The following is a 21797-nucleotide window of genomic DNA, read 5'->3' on the forward strand; positions in this document are numbered from 1 at the left end:
CATTTGGAACTAATTGAAAAGTTGCTTGGCGAAATACGCTCCGTCGTGTGCTCGATCGTGAGTTTAGTGACAACTTTATTTAGTTCACTATTACCTCAGAATTTTAAAAGGCTTCCAATTAAATCAACTTTAATACCATAAATATATACTCGAGTATTTATCATGTTTTTCAATCATTTATTGCGCGAAATTTTTTTAACGAAATTTCGGTGGCTTTAATTACTTATGATGTCCATTTTATCCCTAAACAAACTTTTGTTTATTTATTTATTTAAATTAGATAAAAAAAAAAATTAACTGTCCATGAATTTTTCAAATTATGAGAGTTGTCATAAATTCGTAAGGAAATATTTTTCAGAAAATTAAATATGCAGTCCAGAAAAAATAACGAGATGCTGTACTAAATTTAAAAAAATTTATTTTTCAAAATATACTCAGTAAAATAACTTGGAATTTTTCATAAATAATTTATCCGAATCCGAACGCGAATTTCAGATCAATTCGTGCGGCATTAAAGTTTATCCATGTAATGTATAAATAAATATATAAATGTATGTGTACTTTACCACTTGCACTTGAGATTTATACTCTTAAAATTTTATATACTCATCATTATTTACCCAAACAAACCAAACTAAAAAAAAATATGTTTCCGTGCTCAGACTGTCAAGTATCACACTGACGTTGTTTTTACTCAGCATCCAATAGAAACGTTTTTTTAAAATTCCGTAGGTGCGACCGTGTGTTCATACATGAAATTCTCAGTGCACAATATCATGCTATTTTACACGTACATGCATTTATGGATATATATATATATATATATATAAATGTAAACTGAAAGTTAAATTTTTAATTTGTATTCTGTAAAAATATACATCTTCCGGAATCTTAAAATAATTTCATTAAAATCTATTTTAATTCCTGACCTTTTCATCTGAACACGTACTCATTTTTTTATAAATTTATAATAACTCCCTTAAATAGTGTTACTAAATTTAATTAACGATCTGAGTGCGACAGATTCTCAATCTAAAATTTTTTAAAAATTCAAAAAATAGTAATAATAATAATGATAATAATATCGCGCTGATTAGGTTATGTTCAATTCCAGTCCCGAGTTAACGCTATGAATTATAATGTCGATTGACGTGAGGACCCTTGAGAAATTTCCATTATTCTAAAGTTATTTAACATTAACAAGACCCATGTCCACAAGTTTTCATCGTCTAAATTCTCGAGACTTGTCCGATAACTGAACTTAAGTACTCGAACTCAAGCCCAAGCCCGAAAGGGAGATCAAGATCATGTCCAACTTTGAATTTACAACCGAAAATCTTAAACTTTTCCATAAACTTTAGCCCTCACGCCGCTTTCGCTATCAAATATTATTTTTAAGTTATTTTATTAAATACTTATAACAATAATAATAATAAATAATTTTTATGACCTGGCTCGGAAAATTTAATCCGTTTCAAGTTAAATTTTAATTTTAATTTAGTAAATTTTTTTTTATCCATATGTAGTTCGCTCGTTAAATTTCTGTGGATCGGGTGATTTTTAATTTTTTTTTTATTCCCTCCGTTTTCTCTGAGGGAAAATTTTATTCATACAATAAATAAAAAAAAATCCGCGGATTGAAGAATTTTTTTTTATCATCGTAAATTATAAATTCGAAAATTTCTAAACAAATTGTACAGTAGATCGATAAGTCCAATAAAGGATGAAAGACTCAAAGCAGATCAAATTTTCCTGGCCGTGGATTTTTAAAAAATGATTGAAAGTCAGTCGAATATTTAAGTGTAAGAAAAAACGTAATGATTCATTTGTAAAGTATCCTACGGAATGCGCGACGAAAGTCTTTATTGAATACTGTATAAATAACAGGATTGAGGGCGGAGTTCATGTATCCGAGCCAGAACGCTATTACGAATGTTTGTCCAGGTATTGATAGAAATGGGAACAATGGCTTGACGATATACAAAAAGAAAAATGGTAACCAGCATGCTATGAAACTGCCCATTATCAGGCCAAGAATAAGCGTCGCCCGTTTTTCCTTTTTACGAGCGATCCGACGTTTTTCTCGCTCTGGATCACGCGGCTTTACTGGCTTTATAATTTCTACTGGTGTCCCACAATCGCGACTGTTGTTGTTGCCAGACTGGTTGTTGTTACGCGATGAGGACACGTCACTGTTGTTGTCGCGCTTTACTTTACCGATGGCTTTCCGACCAAATATCGGACGACATAAACGTAATTTAAGCGGTTTTACAACAGCACACCGAGACACGACCCCGCTGTCTGATGACGAGGGATCAAATTCCGACACCATATCAACATCAATCCCGACACTGGGGGCACGGCATCGTGATGTCAATGGTATGCTGCTGGTCGCTGATGTTGCTAGACCCGACTGACCCTCATTCCCGTTCACTGATAACGTTGCCATTAGATTTGTCTTCTGCATTGGCAGTGTCACTGATACCTGGTGAAGAAAAAACAATTCTTTTTTTTTTCAATTGTCGTGATCGATTACATTAAATTAGTACACGGCAAAATTTTTAATGAACATTTTAATGACACCGGGGCAAAATGAGATTTTTACCGGGCCACTGTTCAGGCTGACCAGTCTACCCCATTCTGTTCTAAAAATTATTACGAAGCATTTTGGTACAGAAAAAAATTTTTTTCCACAAAAATGGTGTCTCATTTTGCCCCATTTTTTTTTATTTTAATGAATAATTAATTTTTAATTAATATTGAAATAATCAACTTAAAACCGCAAAAAAAAAAATTTTTGATTAAAATTTTTAAAATAAAAAATATAAGACATTAATTAATGATAAATTATGATTACTAATTGTGCTTGATAATAATAGCTCGATAATAAATAATTACGAAAACAGAAGCGTTGATAAATTTTACAAGATATTGTACAGAAAGTAAAAATAATAAATATATAATAATGCGGAGTCATGGTGATTTAATTAACGTTAATAAAAGAGTTATTTATATAGAACAATTTATCACGAGGGTAAATATAGATTCAGCAAACTCATGCAGTTAATTAATTACCTTGAGTGTATCTTTTTCGTCGGCAGTCGATCCGCCGCCAGGATCGGCCTCGGAAGTACTTACGTCACTCGCAAAGTCGCAAGTGACGATGGGAATTTGTACAGCTTGATTTTCAATGGTCGCTACATTTTTAATAGTATTGATACCGTGTCCCAGTCTGGGCTCTGCTGCCGAGGTAGACTGGGTGAAGCTCGTCTGCCGGATATCCGGTGACTCGGGTGGTGCCGCTGGCCGCGGTTTCGGCTGCTTCCGTATCCCTCTTCTTGCTCTTGCTTTAGCCGCAAAATATATGCGTATGTATACGAACACCATGATGCATGAGGGGATGTAGAAGCTTCCAAGTGCTGAATAGAGTACGTACCCAATGTCCTCCGACAACTGAAATCGACACAAGAAAATATACCATGAGTATAACAATAACAGTCTGCGCTATGTGCTACTTTCACAGAATATAGGTCAATATTTATTGTACTAATAAAAATATATGTGTTGGATTACGATAAGCTCGACATAATAATAATGATAGTAACAGTAACAATTGATTTCTATGAAAGGACTAGAAAGTTTGTTATTGGTCGACTTAAATATCAAATCCTAAATTTACTGTTATTTGAATTTTTTTAAATTTCCCGCCATTTTTCAAAAATCGCCATTTATTTAAATTACTGCTATTTAGTATTTATTTGGTATAAAAAATTATTAAATATATGTAATGAGACGTAGCCCAACGAAAGTGTACGTACAAACTTTTTAAAAAAAAAAAAAAATTTAATTTTATATTAACGAACAAAAAAAATTCCAAAAAGTTGAATTATTTATATGCATGCATTTCAATCGTCCGTTAAATAAATCACCGTCAGTCTGATAGAGCGAATACAAGCCCACATATATACATATAGATAAAAACGTACAGCCACATACTTGTATATAAATGACGCTAACTTTTTGTGGCATAGTAAGCTTTTTAAATCCTTTCCGCAACTTGGAGTGTAATCGCTGAAAGTACACTCGGATTGTACGGATCAAGTGGGCTCGTATACCCTCATGCCCCGTGTATAAGATAATGGTGAAAGGGAAAAAATAAAACTCGTTGTGAAAAATAGTGAGCGCGAAAAAAAGGTTAAATAAAAAAAGAGGGAGAAAAAAGTTTTTTTTTTTTACGAAGATAGAGAATAAAAGATATGCAAAATATAACAACCAATTCTGTGAGCGTAAAATGAAAATTCATGAAACTATGAATAATAATGTTAAGTGGTCAATGGGGGGTTAAAATTGGAACGAGCTAGATATATATATACATATGTATATGTGTAGTAAATGTGTACATATATGTGTAGGCAGGATTGTCTCGCGTGAGAAGTTGGTGCGTTATATTACGAATAAAAATTTACACTAGATAAAATATTTTTACAAAATTCTATTCGTTATGTCTGAATATATATCATCATATATATTTTTAAATCGTCGTGAAAAAAATACTTAAAGTTGCTGAAGCACGACGGCCTTCTTCAAAATTTGGTAAAAAAAAATGTATCGAAATTTTTTTTTTAAATTTTTGGAGGCTGCCTTGTCTTGTGAAATTTTTTCGATGACAATTACTGTAAAATGATGTTAATTGTTCGAAATAGATGACAAATTATATCCGGTGCTTAAGAGCTTCAAGAAGTAATTACTCGTTTCAGTGGGCCGTCATGCCCCGGTCCCCGGTATTAAGAAAAAATTTGTAGTCATTAATAAAAATAATAATTTTTTTTTAAAGCCGTTATGCTCATGTCATTTATTCTCATTTCACAACGACAATGGCAATGATAAAGGGACTATAATGCACGCTGTCGCATTGTCGTGAAAAACTCTCGAGACTCGGGGTAAAAAAATAAAAAATAGTGGGAAAAAAAAAAAAAAATAAAATAAATAATAAACACATAGAACCGGAGATGCTGTGAGTGTGGGTGGCGGGAAAAGGAGAGAGTGGTGGGATGAGAAAAGGGGTTGGCTTGCCGAGAGAATGTTGTTGATAGTGAAAAAAGAAACCGAGAAAATAAATTCCAGGAAAAATAGGGTAAGAAGAACGAAGAGACGATGCTTTCTTTAGCACTCTCGACCTTCATACTACCCTTGAAATTGTCAAGTTAAAGCCAGAGGGCTGACAAGAAGATGTTATAAACGTATGTTTTATTTTTTATTTCACTTCATATATTTACTCGATATTCGTACCCCTAATTTTTTCGCTTATTTTTATTTTTTAAATATTCTTGTTTATTTTTTACTCGCGATCGCGATACAACTCATTGATTTAATGCTCTAACGGGAAGAAAACGAAAATTTTTAATAAATTATTTGTAATTGAGTTTTAATTACTTTTAATATTTACATTCACAATAAAAAGTAAGTAATTAAAACTAAATTTTAATGAATTTTTCAAAGCAATAAGAGCTTTGGTTAAATTTTTTAATCAGTACAAAATATTCATTTATTTTTTGTATAATTTTTTTTGAACCGAATTTTACATTTATCTAGTCCAATTTTATTTTTTTTAAAAATATTGAACAGCAATTACCAATTACTCAGGTTAACGCAATTTTCTCCGCACGTGTTGTCACACGTTAGTCATTAGCCTTCCACTTTTTTTTAACACGACCTTTTTTTTTTATTTTTTACAAAAAACCTCATAATTACAAGTGGCCTATTCAGCCCGCCCTTCGTTATTTACCCAGTAAAAAATAACTAAGACCCGAGATCACTACAGTTTTAATTTTTTCAAATTTCCCACTAAAATTGAATCTTAATAATAAAATTTTTTTCTTGAGACCGCGAAATTTAAAAAAAAATTTAAGTTTGAATTTTCAGTCTTATATTTTTTTTCATCCATCTGGGATTAAAAAATTAAAAAAATTATATTTAAGGTCTCAGTAGTATGCAGAATTTAAATCGCCGATAAAAATTATATTTTCTTAGGTGTCCTTAGAAAAAAAAAAAAAAAAAAAAAAAAAAAAAAAAAATGAATTTCTAACGTTATGTAATTCAAGCAAGTGGTTGTTGTAGTTATGTACACTGAGACCTATTCCAATTAAATTCAACGACTTCAGACATACGCGCACTTCGTAACCATCAAGAAGTGTAAAGGTGAAGAGCTTGTGGTGATCCGCAGCAGAAGACAGTATGAGTAGGGAATGATGGTGACCCAATTAGATTTTACATTCCATGTCTTACGGTACACGACACCTAGTCTATATATATATAAATATATACACATACATACACTACGTAAGCAGTGAGAGTATGGGTAGAAATTTAAATAGATCAACTGATGGAAAAATAAAAGAGGAAAGTATAATCTCGTTATACTTTTTTTTCTCGACTTAGTATATATATTTTTTCCAACTTTTAAAAGTGTTAGAATTTATTTATAAATTGTGGTAGCAGCCAGCTATTTATGTTCATTTGTCTTGTCCTTTAATACACTTTTTTGTTACCGGAGTTTCTTCACGTACAACTTTTTTATTTAGTGTTTTCGTTCTCTTTTGTATGCACGGTCAATACTCAGACCACTTTACAGTGCAGGTACGTTAATGTTGAATGACCTGCATGGTATTCTCTACTCCGAAACTCTTTTAATTAACACTGACGCTACGTCCTTATTGATTGACATTTTTTTTTTACTTCCTTTGTACAAAAAATTACTTTCCGTCTTAAAATACATTTTTTAAAGATATATACTTTTTTTAATTATCTACGATACGGTCAAGATTTATAATTTATCATCAAATCATCTACTATATATATATATATATTTATATACTGTTATTTAATTAATTAATGAAAGAACTACAAGCTTGCGTGATTAATTAATTTATTATTAAATTATATGTCGCACATAAATACCGACTACTGATTAGTCATTAGTTTATATATTTAATTAATCATAACATAGACATATATTTTTTTATAACAAAAAATCAATGACTTAAATTGTGTTGTAATTTAGAGAACTTGGGGTAGAACGAGTCCTCGTACTTAAAAAAAAAGCTCGCATACGTTTAAAAAAAAAGGGGGGGGGGCAAGTTGAACACCCTCGAGGTCTTAGTACCCAGCATTCAGGTCCCTATAGACGCATTTGTTTAGTCAGATAAAAAAAAGTAATAAAATTAAGTTTGTTTATTAATTTCTTGGAATAATTTACAACATGGAGCTAAAACTTTTCGAAATCTGATAAAATTTCAAAGTTGATCAAGTCTTTCGATTGGTGGAAAAACTATTCAAATGGTTTATTTCCCTCGGGAAATATCGCCAACGAAAAGTTTCAAATCATGATTACTTTTTACTTGATTATCATTTTTTTTGCTGTTAATTTATTACGGAAAAAATTATTATTCAGGAAGAATAGCGGGGGGGGGGGGATTAAAAAATCTCACGGGTGGACAATTTCCTTAATAAAAAAAAATAGGATACACGAGAAATAATTTTGATTTTTCACAATAATGAAAAAAAATTATTTTTTAATTTAAAATTTTACGAAATTGTTTTTTAATTAACAAAGTAAAGTTACATAAACGAAAATTAAAAAAAAACATAAATTTGTCTGAATGTCTGTTGATGTTGTGAAACTGAAATAAAGACTGTGTATTTGTAACGGAATGTGCACACGGGTGTATGAGAAACGGTAGCACACAGGATAACCCGCATTATAACCCACTACCCTCTACCACTAGTACCGACAACGTCACTTCAATATACAGTACACTCTCAAAGTGAAATTTAATTTATGTAAATTTATAATGTACAAGCACTTTGCGGTTCGCACACACAGAAAAAAAAACCTAGATTAATTGCGTGGTACTTTTATTTAAATTCTACGTTTGTCAACGTCATCAAGTATGAGGTGTACCGAGGTAAAATGACCCGGCAAATTTTCTGCCATTCACATTTTCTTAATTTCTAAATTAGTAGAAAAATTTTCAGCAAATAATCAATTTCAAAATTTTATTCTGAAATTTAAAAAAAAAAAAAACTGAAATATTTATACAGAAAAAAAATTTTTTTACAAAATTTTAAATGGCTGCTGGTCCTGCTGACCAACTTGCCCTATTACTATCTTTTCGGGAGAAATAATAAAATTTTTAGGTATAAAAGGGAAAAGTTGTCTCTCATGTTTTTGAAAGTTGGCAGGTCTCTATTTTCTATAGATTTTCTTGGACGGTTTTCTTCATTTTACTCCAGTTTCTCTTCTTTGTAATTTTAATGGTTTTCATAAACCCCAATGGCCATTTAATTAAAATATACAAAATTTAAATCCGCGGAAAGAGAACTTGGATGTAATTTTAATTAAATTTTACTCAAGTATTAAATACTTTCTCTTCACTTTAATAAATTTTGTTAACAAAACTTTCTGTTGTTATTTATAAATATAATCTTTTCCAAAAAGCCCAATATACTACAAAATATTATGACAAAGAGTATTCGCAATCATAAATGACAATCGCAATAATGATAATAGCTACAAAATAAAAATGTAAATTTATTTAAAGAAGAATGTAAATTATAAAAAATAAATCACGTCCGATAAAAAAAGAAGAAAAAAAGGATTAAACGATGATTGGATGGGTGTGAGTGCAAACAGATTAGATTTGTGATTTATTCATCACGTGCACCATGAGATGTGATGAACCGGATGCATTTTCTACACTTCAACTCTATCATTTTTCTCTCTTCTTTTAACTTATCTTTTATTTTATCCCTCATCTACCTTCACATTACTGCTCTCATCTACTCATCTCTACTCTACTTTTATCTTCTTTGCTCCTCTTCTCGCATTCTTTTTACACTCCTTCTTATTCATCTCGCACTGGCTCTTTTTCTATAAATCCCATGAGTCGTTTACGTGGTGGTGCAATTTAGACACGGCTGAATTGCCGGAAACTCACTATCAACTGACGTATACTTACCAGTAAAAGTAATATGCACACAAGCAAGAGCATTAGCAACTTTCTTTTGCAGAATCACGTACCGACAATCCGGTAACGTACGACAGCTAAAGATCTATTCTCTTTTACTATTACACCAGACTCTTCTCCTTTACATTTTCATACAAAATCTAATAACTTACAATGTAGAGGAGTTGGGACAAAATCAGCCGCCATTTTTTTGCAAAAAATTTTTTTTTTTAATTTTGGAGTGGTCAGTTTTGCCCTCGCGGTCCGATATCGTTCACATCAAGACAAAATCAGCTACCATGTTTTTTGCAAAAAAATTTTTTTCAACTATTGAAGTGATCGGTTTTGCCTTCAAGGTCCCATTTCGTTCACATCAAGACAAAATCAGCTACCATGTTTTTTGCAAAAAAATTTTTTTCAACTATTGAAGTGATCGGTTTTGCCTTCAAGGTCCCATTTCGTTCACATCAAGACAAAATCAGCCACCATGTTTTTTGCAAAAAAATTTTTTTCAACTGTTGAAGTGATGGGTTTTGCCTTCAAGGTCCCATTTCGTTTACATCGAGAAAAATCAGCCGCCATTTTTTTGCAAAAACACATTTTCACCAAATTTTGGAGTGGTTGGTTTTTCCCTCGCGGTCTCGGATCGTATGCGTCGAAACAAAATCAGACGCCATTTTTTTTGCAAAAAACAAATTTTTACCAAATTTTAGAGTGGTCGGTTTTGCCATCGCGGTCCTGTTTTGTTCGCCAAACCCAACATTAATAATTACTACCGCGAGATTTTCGTTTTCGGTTCATTGAGCTGTAAGAAATCACGTTAATCATTATTGGAAATTTTAATAATAATTGTTTTAATTCATTAATAGGCCACAATTATGATTTTCATATGATACAGCCTACATTATTACCATTATCCATTAATAATTGTTGTTTCTATATGATATCATCAAATATACCGGAAAAGGCCATTGTCAATACTCAACTCTACAATTTAGTTGGATAATATTTACTATATTATTATGTACCTACGCATTTGTGTGTCGATATATTTATATATATGTTTGTATAGATTTGAGTATTGGAGAGCTAATGCATTTAATCCTAATTCGGCTGGTGGACGTTGTTGTAGTGTGGTAAGCCACACAGTGGGTTTACCACCACCACTACCACCACTGGCCTCATCACAATCAACTGAGCCTTCAGTTGTCACAACTGATCAAAATAAATTATATTATTCGTAAAAAATCAACATTTGTTGTTTAGTTTCAGCAATTCAATCATTTTCATTTGTCATCATTGAACTTCAGTAGAACAATTGAGTATTATGTGAATCTATTTAAATTCAATGAAATTCGTTTGTCAATTGATTATTTTTCAGTTATTATAGATACCATCGTCATCAATTGTCAGTGGTATTTTAGTTTAAATAATTAGCATGTCATGAATTATTAATAATCAAATTTGTTTGATGTGAAAATAATGCCATTTTCATGATGAATTTCATACATTCATTTATATTAGCTCTAAATTTAAACTCTCAGTACTTTGTATTTATTTGAAAACATTTTATATCTCATTTTCTACACTGACAAAAAAAAACATAATTAGAAAAATTATATTTTCAACTTGTAATTTCCTTTTAACGGCGGGAAAAATATCAAAATTTAAAAAATAATTTTTGAAATTTTTTAAAATTCCCGCCAATTTTTTTTTTAAGGCAGTATATAAAAATTTTTCGAGTTATTATTTAATTTTTATTTTTTATGCGTCTAGTTTTCTTCTACTTGACCTTATATCGTAATTTTTAATTAAAATTTAAAAATTCTACACAACTAATCAATTATTATGATTATTATTATTATTTTTTTTTTTTCACTATTTATTAAATCCAATGCCTATAAACTTGTTAACTGAATTGATGGATTGAAAAATTACTGAAAAAAAAAAAAAAAATAAAAAAATAAAAGATTGTTCTACTCGAATTTCAATTAACACTTTGAAGCTGATGGAAACTGGAATGAGTCAAAAAATGCAAACGCACTCACAAAGGGATCGATGATAGATAAAATAGAGCCAACCCATTCTACATGTATATATATATATATACGTATATATATAAATACATATATATTTTTTTAACTATATATTTTCTGTGACGCTCGAATACTAACAATGATCTTTTTTTGAATTTCTTTCTCTTTGTAAATTATTATTTTTTTTATATATTTTATTCGGACAGTGAAATATATAAATAATAACAATGGTGGTGAATAAAAGTAATGGGCTGAAAAAAAAATATTGTTAAAGGTCAAGGATAATTGGAGTTGAAGGAGAATAAATAAATAAAACAAGTCGAGTTTAAGATGGGAAAAAGTGTTAACGTTATTGACGGTATCAATGATGTATTGATATATGATTCGACCTCAGGAAATATATTTTTAGATAAAAACATCAAATAATAATAAAAATAGTATTACGAGATATGCAAGTGGAGTTTCAGCTAAAATTAAAAAAAAAAATAGTTCATATTTTATTTGAATTTAAATTGCGTCCAAAGTATTCAATTTAGAGACAAAGTCATCAGAGACTTTTTTGTAGGAAATTTAATTTCCTATAAAAATGTACTGATGTATTTTTGTCGTATTTCTAATACTTAAGTCAGAATTAGAGTTTTTAGATCTTGGAATATTAATTAGATAAATTTTTAATTTTATTAATGAACTGGAGACTTTAAATTATAATTACGATTACAGTAATAATTGAGTTGTAAAAAGTATAATTTAAAATCGATAATTCATTGTTGTGAGCGTAGTTTTTCTTCTTTTTTTTGTGTTATCAGACTTTAAGAAACAATAAATAACTCATCGGATGCAACATCCAGTTAAAAGAAAAAAAAAAAACTTCCGTGCCGGAAGACTGTAAAGAAGTAAGTAAGGAAAGATGTAAAACAAAAAGTAAAATATAAAAGATGTGGAGCGAAAAACGATTGTTGGTAAGATTTGTACCGGTCGTCCGGTTGTCGATCTTCCAGTCGAAATACCAAAAAGCCCTTAACTTTTTTTATATTTTTTTAATAATCTTTTTTTACGTTTTCCTTCTTTTATAACATCCTTACTTTTTCCGGCATACTTCTTGCAAACTCTCTTTACCCAGACTGTTTACCTAGATGTCGATACCATCGCGCAGTAAATCGACTTCACGTACAAGTAAAAAATTACCCGTATTTTCAACCACTAAATTTTTTTACTCTGCCCATTTCGCCCCGATTATTTTAATTCATAATAAATTTAAGCTGGCCCATTTTGCCTCAGGGGCTTCTTCCTCATCTCAAATTCAATTTAAATTTATATTAAAAAATAAAAATAAAAGTTTATCGAATTTTTTTATTTTTTTTTTTTTTTTTTTATTCTTAAAAACCTTTTTAGTAATTTATGATACGTATCAAAGTTTATTGCTGTAGAGTAAAAGCTTCCAGTTTTACAGTGTATTTCAACTCCATTTTTCGCGATTTAAAACCACCGTCCGAAAATGTTTATAAATATGAAATTTATTAAGTATATAAAAAAAAAAAAACTAGAAACTTGTCGTAAAGCTGACGAATCGACGTCACAAGTCTTACATTACTCTTAATTTACTTTATTTACACTCAAAATAAATATGAAATTTGAAATTTTAAGCTTTAGTGGTTTAACCAAAAACGCACTAATTAATTATTGTAATAGACCGCAAAGTTGTTGTATAAAAAATAATAATACTTGGACGATTGTTATTTCAATGACGTGAATAATTAATGTAATCACTGTTGTGTAAAATAATAATCCGCGTTAGCCACAATTTTGAAAAGATGATGGTTAAATTCCGTGAATTTAATTACTGTTTAACTCAGGTACACATGAACAATTATACGAAAGCTCATACTATAATATATATACCTCTTTTGTGTATTATGTTCTCTGTTGATTAATTTAATACAATGTTCGCTTCATAAATAACAAAGTTGAGGTATTTTAATAATTTTAACTATTTTAATAGAGTTTAACTAATTGACAATACATCTTAATTTAGCAAATTTTCATACACTACAAAATTTTGTTTTGTCAAAATTTTTTTCTGGTTGTAACATTTTACACTGGAGTAATTTTCATTTTCCGATTGAGTTCTGTCATTTCCAAAATAATTTTGAAATTTTGAAAAAGTTAAAGCTGGTTAATTTACTAAATTATTGAATTTACCTATTTTTGGAAATATAAAAAATATATGAAAAATTGCGTAAACTCACGGGGTCATATTATACACGTTTATATACTAGTATGAAAACAGATGGAAGAGAAAAGATAAAGAGATAGGGAGAGGAAAACAAAGCCGTAGGCGTTGCATAACGAGACACCTGAAATAACGAACTCGCGTATCCAACAACCCCCTAGTCGGTACACTTGAGCTATTTCTTACAGTACTACAACTTTTCTTACAGTGTATACAGTGCACTAGCACGTGGTTCCCGTATATCAGTATATATATTTCTCAACACTCTCATATTTTTACTTCATCTATTCTCTCTTTATTCTCATCACAATTCATTTTCTCGTCTTGAATTCTTGACGTACGTGCTCAGCTTCTTTTCACTTTCCTCAAATTCTCATATTATTTTACTTCATATTTTCACTTCACTTACGTGAATTTATGTTTAAAAATAAACGAGAAAAATTCATCTTTTATTAATAATAATTTTTTTAAAAATTCAAATACCACAATATTTTCCCGCGAAAACTTTTTTTTTAAAAATAATTTGAATTTAATTTTAAAAATTTATAGTAAGAAATTTTTTTGGCTAAGACTTAAAAAATTTTGAAAAATAGTTTAAAAAATTTATTTGGTCGGTAGCTATGACAGTTTAAAAAATATACAACTTGATGCGACAAACGTTAATAAAATAAAAATAAAAATAAAAAAATTCAATAAAAGTGACATAGATTTTTTTTTATTATTAAATTGTTTTCTTTTTATTTAAAAATCGATCGACATCCCAGTAGTTGTGTGTACACATATAGTGTGTACGGTGAAATATGAGTGGAGTTGTAAAACGTCAGAGTTAGGTCAAAGGCCAGATAACCGGCAAGACAAAGCCTCTTTGTGTATTCAACACTCGACGTGTACGTAAAAATATTTGATGGTTAAAAAATAAAATAAAAGAAAAAGCCATTTAAAATCCGGCACGTGTGTTAAACGATAAAATAAAAAATATATATATATGTATATATGTATATAGCCTGAGCTGGATTTTATTAACACACACTAAGCGACTCTCGTAAACCCATGGAAAAAATAAAAAATAATTTCGAGTTTACAGTTGAGAAAATAACGAAGTAGTTAAAATCGTAACTGCGTGACAAACTATAAAAATATATATGCACATATATAGTTATACATAAATTGAGCTTTTGTATACACGCGTCGATAGTTTAACATATGCAGTGTTTCTATTATATATAATTGCATCTCATATTTATGGAATACTTATTTTTATTAATATTTTCTCTACTCCACTACCGGTTTCGTGATACAAAAAAAAATATATATATATATATATAATAGTATCATTATTTAATTTATTTGTAATAAATGAAGTATAAATCAACGTCCACTTGATAAAATTTATTGGTAGTTACCGAGTCTGGGCTATAATTGGGCCGTAACTGGGCCAAGTAGCTTATTATCGACGTGCGATAGCAGTCATCTGCGATTTCAGTAGTTACGCGCGGGTTCGGTCAGCCGAAATTCAATGCCAATTTTTTAAAATTACCTCATTAGTATAAGCCGACCTGGGACTAAATGGGCATTGTCCAAATGAATTTTTCTCAATAAAAAAAATAATGATTTTACCCCGTCTCCCCAGTAGTGGGAGTGACCGATCATCAATCAGCAGCCATTATATATAAATTTATTTTTTCTCTTTCCTGTTTGAAACAATAGATAAATATTTGAATAAAATATATATGAAAGCACGTCAACTGGAAACAATGTATATCACGCGAGCGGTATTACATGATAAATAATATCAGACTTACAGTAACCGTCATATTAATAGAGAGGGAGCTGGATAATACGTGAAACTAAGCGAATTATCCGAAGCCAGCTGAATGTATATTGGAGCGTGGAACAATTAAGCAGATAGAAACGGGTGGAATGGATACGTACTAAAGTTCAGTACAGGACAGACTGTATAAACTATACACACTCGCACATTAATCGCGGGCTTGTGAAAGTGCACTGGGATGTGGGCCGCGAAGAGCAAAGGGAGCCGATAAACGAGAGCCAGCCGAAGAGGGAATAGGAAACGGACTAGGATCACTCGATGGTAGTAGGTGATATAATCAGGTTTTAAGTGATCGTATATATATGAGACACACGGGTACACGCACGCTAATGAAATATGGCGAAAGGGGATGAGCGACGGTGCGTGTAGCCTCGATTTATTCCTCTACTATGCGTGCATCACTGGAGAGTACACATATCCATACACACATACTTTGGCTTTATGACTCCACACACCCTTGCCCTGTACCTTCACTTCCTTTATCGGCTGTATATATGTATGTATATTTATATAGGGGCGTCACAGACACCATTGCAGGCTCTGCTCTGTTCGCTTTGCTCTACTCTTTTCAGCCCCTTTGCGTTCCCTTGGTAGCATACACGTTCCGGTGGATTCAGATCGTTCCGACACACGTATTCAGGTCGAGTGTATTATATGCTTGGTCCTCATTGAGTTAAGCTACCGCGACAGCCCAGTACCGACATACAATATGCAAAACTTGTGGTCTTGAATAATATGACATTTAGCCTCGCGGTGTACATTCCTGTATCTCCTCATTGAAATTGATGTACATTCAGTCTATTAAGTATTTTAAATTTAGTGTATTGGTTATTTAGTATATTGGGATAAGAGGATTCAGTTTGGAGTCATGGGTATTAGGGGAACATTGAGTAAAATGTGACATCGTTTTTGAAAAAATTTTTTTCCTTTTTAAATCCAGTTATGGTTTGGTAAAAATTATGGAAAGTTTTATGGGAGTAAAAAAATTTATTTTGTCAGAAAAAGTGTTTCGTTTTACGTCGGGTTCCTTTATAGTCATAGAGAAATTATTTATTTATTTTTTATGTCCCATGAAAAAAAAAATTGACATAAATTTTTTCAGATGTTATCATACTCCCCGATGGTAGGAGTAAGTTTTTACACTTACTTGAAAAAGTAGAGTGAAATGAACAGATAAATTTAACGATATCTATTGAAACTTTTTTATGGCCAAAAATATGTAGAAATAAGAGAAGAGTAATTTGTCGCATTTTGAGACACTTGTGCATAATTATCGAATAAAGCTTAAAAAATCCTACTTAGCTTTATCGGAAGGTTATTTATTAAGGGGCATAACGATTAGTTTAAAGGTTTTTATGGCTTTTCCATCAGCACCAGCGTCAGCATTATCATTACCATCATCGGGTCTAACGACCCGTACTGCCGTCTTTACAACTTTACAGTTCTTTTATTACCATTCTCCCGCGGCCTCACGTGTCTTATCCCTCCTGCATATTCTGACTATATAATACTCTAGAAATTTATCTGCTACGCGAAACCAAGAGTCTTGTAAGGGTATAACATTTCAATCGTATTCATTGTTCTCCTACTCTTCAAGATTAATAGTCGTGCTAAAAACTCGATGATTAATTTTTTTTTGCACGGTAACGCTTTGGCATAGTAATTAATTGGTTAGAGTGATATTAGTACATCTAGTGTCATTAGTACTCTCCATTAGTGGCAAATAATATATGTGGCAAATATTAATATTGATGACACTGATGGCTTTGATCTCTAAGTCGTCAATGTAAATATTAAACTGAGGTAAAAAAACTCAAATAAATATCCGTGTCTTCGATACCAAAATTTATTTTCTTTAATAGTATTTATTACCCCGAAAAAAATTTGAAGTGAATTCGGAGTGATTATGGATTTTATTTTAATCCGAATTCGCTCCGTCACTCGGAGTCCTGGAGTTTAAAAAAAATCGCTCTGCATACGGAGTAAATAAGGAGTTTGTTTTTTCAGCGAAGTGATTTCGGAATGATGTTGATTTTATTTCAATCCGTATTCACTCCGATCTGAAATTAAAAAAATGAACTTTCCTCCGGAGTAAATTTCACTCGAGGGGATTAAATAAATAAACAGTCATTCAGTCCGCATTCACTCCGGATTTACTCCGCGTTCACTCTGCTCATTTTTTACAGTGTAATTATAAAAAATAAAATACTTTTTTTAATTAACATATATTTACAGATCTGCATATATTTTCATATATCTAAATCTAATTATAAAGATAAAAGTAAATTCGCGTGTTTAAGTTTTTTTTTAATACTGATTTAGATTTTTTTTACTGCGACTTTAAAAGTTTAATGGCATTAATTAATAATAAAATAATATTAATTAACGAGTGTTTAAATCACAGTCACAATGCTCATAAATATTAATTTATTAAAATAATAAGTAATCATCAGAATAAAAAAGACGACAAAGTTATTTATTTAATTTGAGATCTGATTACTCATCAGTAATTAATTGCCATCAGTATCGATGTTTAAAAAAAAATAAAAAGAGACTAAATTAGTTAAAAATTACTGAGAGATTAAAAGTCAACACTAATCAGTTTTTTAAATAAATATTTTTAAACACCTAATCAACTTTAATTAATTTTTATCGGTTTCAAAAAATGATTATTAGTATTTTTTATAAAAGTTTAAAGCTTCATTATAAATTTAAACAAGTAAAAGCTTTCAGCGTTTGTTGCATCTTATCTTGTAGAAGAAAATTAAACTGTTGATAATTATTATTTGAATAAATAATAATTAAGAAAGAGCTCACTTTTACTACAATTTTTTAATGAATCGGGTTTAATTAAAATTTAATTTAAATTCGAATCAACAGAGATAACTAATTTCGTGTCTATTAAAAATCCATTTGAAAGGTCAACAAAAAAAAATTTTTTAATAGAATCGCTTATGAAAAATTAATTATCTCTAAAAGTAAAGTATTTAATATTACAAAAGCAACAACTTTAATAAAAATATTAATTTCGTTCAATGTCCAGGTATTTAAAATTTTTAATTAAAAATTTTATCCGGCTACTCAGCATTCACATTCCGCGATATTAATATTAATTCACATAAATAAACAAAAATAAACCCATTTAAATTTTTATTTACATATGCATTCGATATATATTTTTAATAAATGTACGACAATAAAATGAGTTCTGGGATATTACATTTATAATTCATGTAATCATGCAGTTTAGTGAACAAACTTTTATTTTAAAACTGGGATAAGTTTAATAACGAGTCATAAAATAAAAAAAAAATTATTTTTTTTTTGCCATTATGATTCAAAGATTGCCAGTTTATTAAGATGGGAGCCAGTGAATACTGCTCGTCGTCGTTCTCTTGAATACATACGACGTTTGCTGACATGCAAAAGTGCAAGAAAAAGGTCGAGGCGTCAAAAGTGAAGAAAGTAAAGAAAAAAAATATTATGAAAAGCAATTTGCATTCTCAGTATGCATTTTTTTTTTACTATACTTTTCGTATATTTACCTGGAACTTATAACTTTGCAGTAGGTTTACTGTTCTTGAAATAGAAGTTTACATACAAAATAACACTATTTAAATAATTTATATAGAAATTTATATCCAGCATTGATTTTCTACAGCCTTTTGAATTAAATCTCACAGGAAAAAAAAAAGAAATGTTTCTGCAATAGGACATGACTTTGTAGCAGCTACAGGACATGATTGTGTAGCAGCAACAGGACATGATTGTGTAGCAGCTACAAAACATGAGTGTGTAGCAGCTACAAAAGATTGCTGTGTAGCAGCTACAGGACATGATTGTGTAGCAGCTACAGAACATGACTGTGTAGCAGCTACAAAAGATTGCTGTGTAGCAGCTACAAGACATGATTGTGTAGCAGCTACAGAACATGACTGTGTAGGAGCTACAAAACATTGCTGTGTAGCAGCTACAGAACATGATTGTGTAGCAGCAACAGGACATGATTGTGTAGCAGCTACAAAACATGACTGTGTAGCAGCTACAGAACATGATTGTGTAGCAGCAACAGGACATGATTGTGTAGCAGCTACAAAACATGACTGTGTAGCAGCTACAGGACATGGATGTTAAATAATGGCTAATAAAAATATTTCCTATTAAAAATAATAATTTAATGGATAATAGAAATTCTTTGACCAAAAAATATGAATAAATTAAGTCTAAATGAAAATCTAAAGAATATTTTTCTTCCGATTTTTGTCACTAATATTTTATTTCGCTGATGTTTAAAAATTACCATAGAGTGTAACCATAAAGAATATCCCTTGGAAATAATTACTATTAAATTCCCGACGCATAGAATTTTAATAATCTTACCCTCGACTATTTATTCATTAAAATTCCTATACTTGTTTGCACGCAGCTCCGTATTTATTAATAAAGGCTTCGAATCTGTAATATTGGAGGTTAAATAAATATTGACATACAGAAGGCTCCATGCGAGATTGAAAAAAAATATGACTACGTTATATATATATATATATATATATATATATATATATATATGTATATCGAGAGTCGGTATCTGTGCAGTGGTTTAATAATTTATTTATTTTTTTATTTATTATTATCCTGTCAAGATGCGTCACTCGATTTTAACCCGAGTCTTGGCATAGATAAAAAAGTAAAAAAAAAAAATAAATAAAAAGATGCATAAATAATAAATCTTGTGCAAATTTTTTCAATATTGTGGAATGAAAATTTATAATAAAAATATGTCAGTAACATAAGAATATATATTATATTTGTAGTATAATCTTATGGTTCAGACATGGAGAGCAGACTTATAAGTGATTTATTGAATGGGGGTAAGAAAGAAAATATATTTATGACAAAAATAAATATTAAAAAACTTTTTCATACTGATAATATTATATATTTATTGGTATGGTATTTATTTGGTGATCTGGCAATTTGATTGACGAAAATTTTTGTTGAGTGAATTAAATGAGAAATGGATGAATTAGACGTCTCCTCATCAAGGACTAGGTAAATGTCGAGCTGAGAATCAGGAGAGCAAGTTTGCAACCAAATTACGGTCCGATGAATTTGTTGATTCAATATCGGCTGATTTGTTAATCCAATTAGGCCCCTTGGTGACTTGGCGCCCGTCAAAGACGCAAGAGAACAACCGACTGAATGAGTAGAGAGATAAATTTAGTAGTCAATATGAATCAAGTGGCTAATTGAATTTATGCATTAGATTATTATGTCAATGCCTGTCTATTCATTATCAAAAAATTATTTTTTTTTTTAAATTTTGATTCATTCGCGGGCTTTTTTATTTACACAGATTTGCCAGTTTTCTGAATTAAGGGAACCTGGGGTAGAATGTTAGAAAAAAAACGGGCATGTTGGTCAGTCTAGGCAAGCCAATTTGAAGTTCTTAAAATCTCAAAGAAAGTGAACCTGAGGTAAAATGAACCACAATAAAACAAAAATTTACCGAAAATTTTAAATTTTCTAGACTGACCCACTGACCCCATTTTTTAAAAAACCAAAACTAGGGATTTTGGAACTAAAATAATTTTTTTTTGTCTTAAAAATATTGTCTCATTTTGCCCCGAGTAATCTTATACATTTTAAATGAGTGAAAATTTTTCGTACAGATGGAGTAAAAAATAAATTAAAATGACAATAGTTAATAATTTATCAGAATAAAAAAGTTTGACTATGGCACTTTGCTCCACATTTCCGTACGCTTATTATAAATGTATACATGTACATAACGGCGATAAAAAATGCAAAAGCCATTAAAATCTGTGAAGTAATGGATCGTGTGTTGCGAGCGTTTTCCACATCCGTGGATTTCCTTCCAACTATGTGAAGCATAATATATACACACATATAGTAGTAGTTTATCCCCTCACTACACAAACTTATTTCTCGTATCACCCGCTAGACACAAAACATATTCATATAACACGTGTGTACGTGTAATACATAGGCGTTCGCCTTTTCCACCCCTAATTGCATATGTATTATGCAAACTTTTAAGACCATTTATCTGCCGCGAAAATATTTCACTTGATCCTTGTACGTAGACATCCAAGTTGCTCTTCTATAAATATATATGCACAGGTATATATATGTATACTAGACTGTCATTTCGCAGCAATATTTTATCCACTCTCTATTCAAAATTTAGTATACAAAAAAAAAACCTCAAAGTGCAGTCTTTTGAATTTTAAAAAGTCAATTTGAATTTTTTTAAATGAATATTTTTTTTTTTATACGTGAAATTGTAACCACTTAAAGTAATTAAATTATATTTTTTTCGAGAATTGCTTACAAAAAAATTTGAACAAATCATATCATAAATTTGAAATTCTAATTATCTGTAAATTTTCAAATAATTCTATAATAAACTTTAGATGAAATATATGTGAAGCCAAACTATTCGTAACATGATCAGTCGAAAACAAAAAAATATATGCAAACGACACGAAAATATACATTTAAATAAATATACAAAAAACGACACGCACGCGCTTGCGCGCGAAACGTACGCTAGTTAAAATTAGAATATTTTTAAAAAATTTCAAAAATTAAATTTCAAGCTCACGTGCTAATTTTTAAATCAATTAGAATTCTCCATAGTTTCAAATCTTACCAATTATTCGCACATCCTT

At 30.3% G+C, this 21797-nt stretch overlaps 1 protein-coding gene across 1 annotated transcript in view; it reads right to left on the minus strand.

Annotated features, from left to right (window-relative positions):
* Positions 1-944: 944 nt before the first annotated feature.
* LOC103571761 (alpha-2C adrenergic receptor) overlaps positions 945-21797 on the minus strand; it is a 71409-nt gene continuing 50556 nt past the window's right edge. The window contains exons 2-3 of the mRNA XM_008550037.3: positions 3076-3453; positions 945-2485 (exon numbers count right to left, since the gene is read on the minus strand). Coding sequence (XP_008548259.3) covers positions 1823-2485; positions 3076-3453 — 1041 coding nt within the window. The 3' untranslated portion in view covers positions 945-1822. The remainder of the gene's footprint in view (positions 2486-3075; positions 3454-21797) is intronic.

This window comes from Microplitis demolitor, chromosome 10 (genome assembly GCF_026212275.2).
Source record: "Microplitis demolitor isolate Queensland-Clemson2020A chromosome 10, iyMicDemo2.1a, whole genome shotgun sequence".
In the NCBI taxonomy this organism is placed as follows: domain Eukaryota; kingdom Metazoa; phylum Arthropoda; class Insecta; order Hymenoptera; family Braconidae; genus Microplitis; species Microplitis demolitor.